Source organism: Micropterus salmoides, unplaced genomic scaffold (assembly GCF_014851395.1).
Source record: "Micropterus salmoides isolate LMB-PRFRI ecotype aquatic unplaced genomic scaffold, ASM1485139v1 Ms_hic_scaffold_16, whole genome shotgun sequence".
Taxonomy (NCBI): Eukaryota; Metazoa; Chordata; class Actinopteri; order Centrarchiformes; family Centrarchidae; genus Micropterus; species Micropterus salmoides.
Window position 1 is genome coordinate 12,741,840 of NW_024040707.1, and position 11,154 is coordinate 12,752,993.

The 11,154-nt window shown below is 41.6% G+C and overlaps 1 protein-coding gene across 1 annotated transcript in view; it reads left to right on the forward strand.

The window, feature by feature from the left end:
* The window catches only part of LOC119905739 (cadherin-4-like), a 262,027-nt gene that overhangs the window by 212,207 nt on the left and 38,666 nt on the right, over window positions 1-11,154 (forward strand). The window contains exons 9-10 of the mRNA XM_038723025.1: window positions 2,316-2,453; window positions 7,354-7,539. Of these exons, the coding sequence (XP_038578953.1) occupies window positions 2,316-2,453; window positions 7,354-7,539 (324 nt within the window). The remainder of the gene's footprint in view (window positions 1-2,315; window positions 2,454-7,353; window positions 7,540-11,154) is intronic.

The following is an 11,154-nucleotide window of genomic DNA, read 5'->3' on the forward strand; positions in this document are numbered from 1 at the left end:
GATATGGTGACAGAGAAGCAGGATGAGATATGAGAGAGCCAGGGGTGAAAAAGAGAGGTATGAGGGAAACATGGATTAAAATGTCTCAGCAAACATCTGCTGATCTGCTAATCCAGCCAGTCACCCTTAACATAGGATTAAACTCTTACCTCAATACACACACACACACAGACACACACAGACACACACACAAACACACACACACACACACACACACACACACACTGGTATACTTGGGAAGACCCATACAGATATAATTCAGCCCTAAATATGTTGTTTATACAGGGTAGTATGACTAAAAGCTCTCTTTTTCAGGAGCACCCTGCTCACAGTCAATGCGTTATACACATTAATACCTGCAATATGACATTTTAAACCTCAGTGTGATCAGTTGGCCACAGAGCAGCCCCACTGGAGCAGATCTGGGTTAAGAACCATGCTCAAAGACACCTCAGTGGTGGTACTGAGGGAGGGACGAGCACTGCTCTTTCACTTTCACTAACCAAGTATAGACTCTCACCATTCTCATAGTGACATTTATGGCCGCAGCAGGCATCTGTTTTCAGTGAAAACGAAGACTGCTAGCAAATAAATATGGATGTAAACAATGCTGGATTTAAAACTTTACAAATTAACTTTAACCTTTCAACCTAGTCTTAACATTCAAACAGCTCTCTGAGGAAATGAGGAATAGCCAAAATGTCCTCACTTTCCAAAAATGCCTTCTCTCTCATGGTATAAAACTCAACTGGTCCTCACAAAGACAAACACACAAGCACATGTGTAGACACAAACACAAGTACATGCATATATTTCTCTACATTATGTGGTCTCACATATGTATTTTTACATACATTTTATGAATACATTCATGTGTGCACACTTTTTTCTTTGCGAGCAGATAAGAAGTCTCAAACCTTGCAGGATGAAAAATTCGGAGCTTATGTACTGTACATAAACTTCACAGGAAGATGCTACACAGCACGTTGCTGTGCTTCCCTGGTCCACTTTTAGTCAGCACTTTGGCCCTTTGAAACTTTGAAAGTTTCTGCATCTCCCTCCCCTTCTTGGGCTGGGATGTTGGAGGTGTTAGGCGCTACAAAAAAAACAACACAGGCATCTATTTTTGGTAGTCCTCCTCCCTTGCGCCTCAGTTGCATTCCCTGCCGTCTCTTCTCCTCTCCTCTGTTCTTTACTTTTGAAATGTCTTCTTCCTCTCCTTTATAAACTCCCACACTGATTCTCTTCTAAAGGTTTCCACGGGTCTGCAGTGGACCTTTAAGAGCTTGTTGACAGTAACAGACCTCAGTCCTTCAGAGGAAGCTGGGTATGCTGCGGTGTTGTTGCAATGCTGAGAGGTTCAGAGGAGCTCTACATAATTACTCCCTTGTCTAATTAGTGAGAGTGTTGTGTACATGGTGTATACTGGCTGATGGGACAGTCAGGCAAGCACTGCCTCTAAAGATATGGAGAAAGAGAGGCGTGTGTGTGTGTGTGTGTGTATGTGTATGTTTGTGTGCATTTGTGTGTATGTATGGATGTTAATGAGAGTGTGTGTACAAGGTTGGAGTTCAGCATCTTGTCTAGCATCGAGATGAGAGGAACTGAGAGGAGCTGTCTAATCCTCCTGATGTGGCGTCCTGGCCTAATTGGGATATTTACTCGGTAATTAGCAGGTGAGAGAGACGCTGGGAATGTAATTGGGAATCTCAGTGACGAGACACATTATCCAGACAGTCGGCTCCCAGGCCAAATCCTTCCTGCAGCCCATTAACTGCACTCTGGGACAGAAGAAGAGACTGAGGATGCCGGCGAAGAGAGGCCGAACAGAAGCACCCAAGTACAAAAATACAAATAAGAGAACCATATTTCAGCTTCCAGTGAAGTGACACTGTGTCATTTCAAAAGATGAAATGGCATTTATCATTCCAACATCTTATTGCTCCATAGATAGTCTATTAATCTCTGTCAGTTGGATCATTGTCTTCACATCTGTCCATCAGTCGGACTGAATAAGCAATGTCTTTGATGACATACCCATGGGGAGACTTCACAGTGCAGCCTTCAGATGGTGTGAAGTCTGGATGTGTTCCGCTGAGGAGGTTTCAATGCAGTCGTATAAAATACTTCACCCTTGTGAATCTTTGTTTCAAATAGGACCAGCTATTAGAGAACAGAACACAGGCTCAGCTTTTCCTTTGGGAGTCACAGTCTGTGGCTATAGCTGTAGACTTGAGGAAGAGAAAGTTTTTTTTTTTCTTCTCAAATGAATAACTGCACTCTCTGTGTTCTTTTTATGTTTCCACCTTTCACAGAAAGTGTCCCAGTATACCATCATCGTGCAGGCCACGGACATGGAGGGCAACCTGAACTTTGGTCTTTCTAACACAGCCACTGCCATCATCACTGTCACGGACATCAATGACAACCCTCCCATGCTGACCTCCAGAACTGTGAGTTGCTACAAATAAGGGAGTGGCAAAAGGGTAACAATTCAGAGGAGGAGAGAGTTCAGAGAAGAGGGTGGAAATGATGAGTATGTTGGAGAAAAAGAAATAGAAATGGCTACAGAGACGAACATTGAGAGGGCAGGAGGAAGAAATGGAAAGTAGAAAGGAAATGCCTATATCACTGTGTTATGTCGTTATACAGGAAGATTTACACGAGGACAGTGGAGGGGGGTTATGAAGTGCAAAGGGTACTTACTCATTTCCTTGTAGTGGATGCAAACACACACACACACACAAGTAAAAACTAATCTTGGTTAACCAAGTCCAGTTGCCCTTAACCTTCATTGGATAACTATGACCTGGATGACTGAGAATCTTCACAGACATCTAATCCATAACACTGACTTTCATCTGCATGAAAACTAGAGCCAGCAAATCGTTAATGATTGTTGTTGTGATAGTGATATTTAGATTCATGATTACATTACAGAAGGTCATTATAAAAGTGGTGTTTGTCAGTGCTGCAAAATATTTAGATGTGCAGGCGGAACAGCTGAGGTGGCAGCAGTATTTCTCTCTGACAGCTGGAAAGTGGGGAAAAATCTGAGCTATTATTTGTATGTTTTTTGATGAAATTCTCAAGAAAAACATTTGTATTAAGTGGAGTAGGTGGCGCATTTGCATTCTAGTTTCATGTTATGATGAAAAATCTTTCTAGGTGTCTGTATGGCTTCAGGTGTCAGAATTATTCTGTATGTGTGCTTTCCTATCAGTGGTGATGAGAGCATGTTGGGTAGATAAGGTGCTTAGCTCTGCAACTGCAAGGATAGCAGCTGAAGCGGTATCAGCAGTACAGAATGCTCGGCTCTTTGAGGTTGTAGCAGAGGAGTTAGCATTAGCATTTGCCCCGTGGGCTATTAAGACCCTATGATGATGAGTTAGCACTGGTAGTAAGCTTGTGTCAGCCATAGAGCTCATCACAGAGCTGCCACATTACAGACAGTAGGAAATGCACAAAGAGAGCGCAAAGGAAGAAAAAAATACACTCAAAGGAGATGGTGAGCAAAAAGAGGGAAAGAGAAGTTGATGAGTTGACCATCGTGTAGACTCCAAGACGAAAAAGTGACGAGAGAATGATGGGAAGACGAGAAAGAATGAAGGATTTTTTTGGTCACAGGAGCTATTTTCTACAGCAGCAGTGATAAAGCATAGACATGCCCTGTTGTAAATCAGAGGCCTTTCCTGACTCGGCATATGCCTCTGATTTAAGATACTCTGCTGATGGTGGCGTATTGATGATAGTGGCCAGTAATAGATTCATATTCTCTAACTGTATTCCACCGTGTTTAAGTGCATTTCCATCATCGCCACAGAGGGAAGTTAATACTATCATGGATATTGATGATAAACTTTAGTGGAGGATTTGGAGCCACGATGAGCACTTTTACCCATTTCCTTCATAAATCACCCATTTTAGTGGGGGGATAACATAAAAGCCATTTTGTTGAGAATGCAGGCCATTATGCAAATATTTAGTGTTTGCAATGAACCCCATAGATCTTTCAACGTGTCCCAGAAATATAAAGTTTGGGGAATTTGTCTTTAATGTTGATGATTAATATTTCATCATACTTATCAGAGGCTGCTCTATTTTTCACAGCAGCAAAGGGTGGTGTATGTGTACGGATGTGAAGGCTTGGGGTGCTTATTCAGGGCTGCATACATGCTTCACATTATTTCTGTGGTACAGATAGATTAGATAAAAAAAAATGTATTCATTCTTTTGTTGGTTTATGCATACAGTACTGCAAAAATGACTATCACACATGGTATGGGAAGTTTTGTAGGTATGTTTAGAGAGACCTACAATTGTGGTATCAGGGTCCCTTCTTAAAACATACTTTTATAGGAGAGCTTTTCCCAATCTTATTTGACTTTATTTTATCCCTTTTATTTTATTGTATTTTACTAATTTTATATTAAATTTTCATGCTCTTATCTTTTTTTGTATTATTCTTTACACTTGTTAAAGCACTTTGTAAGTGCTCTACAAATAAGGATTATTATTATTATTATCTCTGTGCAGGATTTACTGCAGTGCATCCTTTGGCTTTCTTCCTTTACTGTCCTCACAAAGGTCCAATGATGAAGTTCCCTGTCACTTCTCCCCTCTCTTCTCTCACCTCCCCTTGCCTCCTTTAGTCTTTGCTCATTGCCAAAATGGTGGCAGAAGGGTGAGGGTGTGGGCAAAGGGGTGTTTTGTCAAGTGCTGTGAGAAAGCCCACTGCACTCTGTGCCAATCACAATCAAAGAGCTTCCCCCTCCTTTCCTTTAGTCCGGCAGTTGGGGACAAGATGCAGTATTTTAGAAAGAAAAACTACCTGATCAGAGAAAATCCGAGCCTCTGCTGAAAGACACCACGGCCATACAACAATTCACTGTTGAAACAAAATGCCACAATAGTGTACTGCCAAAACCAATAGCAAAGTCTGAGTCAACGCAGTATCCAGCTAATAAATCATTAAGATACTGAAAGAAAGAGAACAACCACAAGGTGTTTCCAAGAGAGACTGAAATGCTCTCTTTTCAAAATCAAAGATGACAGAATCACAATCCATTATTGACAACATTGCTACCACAAGTCAAAGCTCACTGTCATAAAAATAAAAGCTGGAGTCTCAAAGAAATAGAGCAATTTGAATCATGGAGAATATGGAGGACTCCTTGCTTCTGGGAAAAAAAGGTCTTTAAATTCTCTTTCATATACAAATAACCTGAATACTACTCAGCATAGCAGTGGTGTTGTCTCCATGAAAATGGTCATGTCAACTGCATTTCTTTTCCTTTTTCTTTTTTTTTTTGCTTGATGTTGAATGGCATTTAATACTACAGGGTCTAGATCAGAGTTGCAAAGTTCAGTTCAAGTATATTCTGACCACCATTGCAATATAAAATCACAGAAGCTAGGCAAGGCAATTTATTTCAGAAGCATTTTTTGTTATATTTGTTTGTTATAATTCTTCTTAACGTCCCGACAGCAAATAATAAATCAAAGGCTTTGTCACAAAAATGAAAAAGGAAAAAATCTGGTAAGATTCCGCAGGACTGTGATAAGCACAGTCAGTCATTACATTCAGGCCATATTAAATTATTGGAATGATTACCTGTCTACCTGTGCTCACTCTGCCATGCACTTATTGTACATTAAAATGTGTTTGGGGGAGAGGCTTTGGAGGGAGGCCTGAAGGGAGGGAGCTAGGATGTTTTCGAATGGATAGTTTAAAATCTAGCTGTTTGTCCAATGTTGCCTACCCAAGCTTTAATTTCAGTGATTGGAGTCTACTTACTGCAAGTTTTTTGGGACTTAAAAGTTGACTTCCTGTACTTTGCACAGTTGGCTACAGTTTCCACATTTTTTGCATGGACCTGTTTGAAATTAATTTGCTAAGTGATTGGGTCAATGATTTAGAGTTTCATGTGTAGGGAATTCAAAAACTGCCATGCCATCTAAGATTGCCTATGGGAAAAATAAATAAGACTTTTATTACTCCAATTGAGGATGCCGGATGTAACCCCTCCCACTTCCCCACCCTATGACTTAGATGATGAGAGTAGAAATCTTATATTGCGGTATTGATAATAAGAGCTGTGAGGGACTTTTCAAAGTCTTCCATCAGATCTGGTTAACTCTTGCCCTTAGTTGTTACTGTGTGCGGAGAACAACAATGCTCAATGGCCCTTAGGAGCCCAAGAGCCATCTCTGAAGTTTTATTTTATTAAATTGGCATTGGGGAGTCCTTGAACCAAACCACTGTAATAAACCACTCAAACACAGACACACACACACACACAGTCAAACATACGACAGGCTGCCTACTTATCCAATGTAGGCAGTGCATCAGGACCACCCGGACTTGTCTGTTGTCTTAAGAATGTCATTGAGTCTCTGAACAGCTCTCCTGACGCAGCCCTCTAATCTGCCCGCTGCTGTCGGCTGTTTGCTGGGTGATGCGAGGGTTGCCAGGCAGGGTATTATGGTTTGTTGGAGTGTTTGGTCTGGGGCTTTGCTCTTTGATATCCTACACTCACATAAGCGGCTCAGTGGCTCTTCCATGCCTGTTACCCATGGTGACACGGTGTATGGTGCTACATGCCTGTTGCCTCAAATGGGGTGAAGACACGCCAACATGCTCACCTTCTGACCCCACGTGATTGGTTAAGAGTCGGTGGGTTGTTCGTGTAGGTGGGGCTGTGGTCGACTTGTGTTTTACAGGATAGCGACACAGTTGTTGCTGTTGTTGGTTCGTCTTTGTGGGCTTTATCCCCTGAGCCTGTACAGCTTTGATCCATCCCCACCACAACAGACACATGACAGACAGCCGCTCACTCCTCATCAGGCTTATCAGGACAAAGCACATGTGTTTGTACAGCAAGGGGACAACTAAAAGCCACTCACATACGCTCTAACAGCTGTTTTAACCCTCCCCACTGCTAGCTCCTTTCTGTTCATCCATTTTCTCCTCCTTTGTCACTCTGGCTTTCAAAAGAATGAAATATTATTGCTCATCAAGACTGGGCATTTGGAATGCAGAAAAGGCAGAAAACGTTGAAACTGGAACAACGCCCCTGTGTGCATGTGCTTGCTGGTGTGCAACTGTGTTTACTGTTGTTTACCACTCAGCGGTGGTAAAATCGAGATCATTAAACTTACTCTACCTGAAAACCTGAAAGGAGGACTGGCTCTGTAAAGAAAAATGGAAAACATAGATAGGCACTCCATGGCTTTTTGGAGAAATTGGAACACTCAAACAGCTCAATGTATCCCAAAGACCTCAGCTATAGTCAAAATAGAAATATTTTGAAGCAACAGATCACAAGGTAACGTTTACATTATTTTCTGCAGTTTTCCGGTGAGGTACCAGAGAACCGAGTGGATGTTGTTGTGGCTAATCTGACGGTGATAGACGCTGACCAACCACACTCGCCTAACTGGAATGCCATCTACAGGATCATCAGCGGAGACCCATCTGGGCACTTCACCATCCGCACTGACCCTGTCACCAATGACGGCATGGTAACCGTTGTGAAGGTAAGATACCAGCCTATCAGGACATGCTCTGCTTCTTGCCTTATAGAGGTCAGCGTGGAAGAAACAGTCACATCCCCTCTGGATTTAAACGCAAGCAATAATAGAATACAGAGTTAAATGTGGACAGGCTGGGGTCTTTGCCTTTCATATGCCCCTTTATGTCCAAATGAGAGATTGGAGGCTGCTGCGCCCTTCAGAAACAGCTCATACACTCACACACAGACTTAAACACAATGGCTGGCGAGACCACTGTAGCAAATTAGCTATTGATTTCTCAATTACAAAGGCAACGGTTTTTATACGCTCATAATGTTCTAGCTGCTATGGTAAATGACAGCAACAACAAAGCCATGTCTTTTAACAACCAGTTATGTTAGTGTTCAACCTCTCAGACAGAGGTTGTGCAGAGGGATTTACCCCATTTGGGTATGTAAAGTTAGTATATATGGGTCTTTAGCATTTGTATTTTTGTGTTCATCCATGAGTGGCTGTCTAAATGTGCTCGCCGTGTCGCATGTGTACAAATAACTTGTTTATTTGTTTGACCCTTAGGACCCAGGGGCATACTCCTCATGTATCCTGCAAATCACAACAATGTTTAAAAAATAACAATAACATCTCCCTAGAATTCCCACAGCACCCTGAGCAATGAACATTGGCATTTTGCTTCTCTTCATTATCTCTAGATGACTGCCTTTTTAATGCATTCCTCTCACTCCCTGATGTAAAATTCAGCAACCGGGTAGCCGTAAGCTTCCATAGAGACCCATGGGAGGTTATCAGGAAATCATAAAATAAGAGACAGGACACCCCCTGGGAAGAAAGGAGAAATAGACTGTCTCAACAAGTAAACAGAGGGGCATCAGCTTGCTCTGGGGAAAGGGAGCCGGAATGGTTCACTTCAGACTATGTGAGATAGGTAAAGTCAAAAAGGCGCTACCTTAGTTTTCCTATTTTACCAAGGGCATCTCCAGCTGCTAGTACAGAGACATCGAATCACACTGATACCCAGGTATGCCGCAATCTCCCACGAGGGACTTCTCCTCTGTAAACAAGGGCTGAAGTCTTAACCAGAACATGTCACACATTTACACTGCTCTCTGGGGAGTTTATGAGACTCATTCTCATTTTGCTGCACAGTAATAGATGCGTAGACAAACAAGCATGCACAAAAACACAAACAGAGCCGCCTGGTTTGAATGACTCATTAAGATATGTAAATCACAGCTTATGATAAACATGGAAGATGACAGGGTAAGTGGAGAGGAGGAGAGAAGTGAGGCGAAGACAGATTTTCGAGGATTGAGAGAGCCAGACCGCAGAGAGCATAGATCAGAGGTGAGAAGACGAGGGGTGGGAAGTTGGAGTCCGGCAGAGCAAATTAAGTAAAAGGAAAAGAGAGGAACGGGTGAAGCGATACAGAGGAGATGTAAGATGTGATGGCTCATGGGCAAAAGATGGAAGCCATGTTATTGACCTCTCACCCCTCTGGCTTCCCTCAGGGTGTGTGAGTGTGTGTGTGTGTGTGTGTGTGTGTGTGTGTGTGTGTGTGTGTGTGCCTCTGAGCGTGAATGTGTGTTTTCGTTAGCCTACAGCTACTCTAGACCTCCCTGTGCTCTGAATACCACTGGCTGCAGATCAAAGAGCCTTGAGCGTGGTTTGCTTGTAAATGGGTTCCCCGTGCACCATTGGGTCACACACGAATACATACCCATGTGCTTAGATTTACTCACATCTATGTGCATGCACATACACAAGCAAACTGTAACACCAACTAATACACACACACAAACACATCCACTCCAGTGCCCTTGTCAACCAAGGAGCCTGATTAGAAATGCCTTTTATATCAAGGCTATGCTGGCACACTATCCACTGATAACACTCAGGCAATATAACATACAGATGTGCTCTAAATCATTAACATCACCATCAAACACCCAGATACAAGCCTTGTGGCGGTAATCATCATCCGCCTATTTAGAAATGTGCCAGCAGTACCTACAAGCAGCGTATTTGTTCTCTTTTTTATTTTCTTGCTTGTTGTTGTTGTCATTTGAACCTGATCGTGTAGTCTTCATTAGGAGTGTGCGGGACTGTCACTCTGGTTTAGGCTCAGCCAGCAAAACCCCCTGTAGAGTACACACACACACACACACTGAAAAGGCAGAGCCATGACAGCACCCTATGAATAGCCTAAGCTCTGCTGCCTCCTCTTGGGATGTGCGTATGTTTTAGTTTGCATGTGCTGGTTAGTTATTTAGAGAGAATATGAATCCAATTCATCAAGTGGCCACTTACGACATCTGTTCATTTATCATGTCCTTTATCATCAACAAGACTCAACGCATATGCCCAAACAAGGAAAGAGAAATGTTGATAGGGGTTTTAACACTATAATCACCATAATATTTATAGTAATCCCCCTGTGCTTGAATACTTGAATTTGTTTGCACATAAAAAGTAATGAAATAATACTACCGATAGTAGGTAAGTAGGTAAAGGCTTTCTTTACCTGTAAATCAATAACAAATACTACAATTTCAAGTAAAAATGTTTTATTTTTACATAAACAATAATGACAATTATAAATACAGTCCAGAACAATGATATTATTGCAATAAATGCTAAAATATAGAGTTTATAAGAAGTTATTCACTTTGGTGAAATTGTTTGAGGCTACAATTTGTGGTGTGGTTACACTGAATTTTCATATTTGTGCAATGTTGTAATAATATATGTGAAATGACAAAGTGAAATTTAGCACAAATGTACATATTTTAGAGTTTAGATATGTCTATGAAGCGTATTGGTGAAACATTGCTGATGTATACAGTAGCCGTGTTTCCATCAACATTTTAATGCGCATTTTGAAGTATCGCATTAGAAAAGGTTGATGGAAACAGCAAAAATCCTTAATTTTGCAAAAAGTTTTTACGCTCACTTGAGGTGGTTTTTCTTTTGTGAAAAGAGTAAATGCACTATATGGGACATGGAAAACACTTTTCCGAATAAGTTCTGACGTAGTGAACTTGTAATCACGTCTGATCAGCTTTTGCTGTCGGCGTCGGTTGGAGAGTTCTGCATATTTGCAATAATTTCATGCACCTCACGGCTGTTAACGCTCATTTGTGCTGAGAAAGAGGTGAATGCCAATCTCTCCATTTTTCTAAGATGACCTGCCTCAGGTTCAAGCAACTGGTTTTGTTTCTGGTTTGGAAGCCATACGTCTTCTTATTACAGCCATGTGTAACGTCAACTAGCTTGCCGTAGCCTTGTTTATTCGCTCTAAACAAGCTGATGGAAACACACATATATCACAATTTCTTTTTTTTTCTTTTTTGCGACATTTCAAAAGTAAGCTTAAATTCGCATGACAATTGGATGGAAACATGGCTAGTGATTCATTTCTCTTCATTCTGGATTTCATCATTACTAACTATCTTTCATGTTACCAAGAGAAGGACAAAAGGCCAATAATTTTGAATGTTTAGACTACTTGAATTAAGTTTAACTTTAACTCTCACACACTGCCATTAACATCCTTCCTTCCTTCAGCCAGTAGACTTGAGATGAACCGTGCCTTCATGCTGACGGTAGTGGTGTCCAACCAGG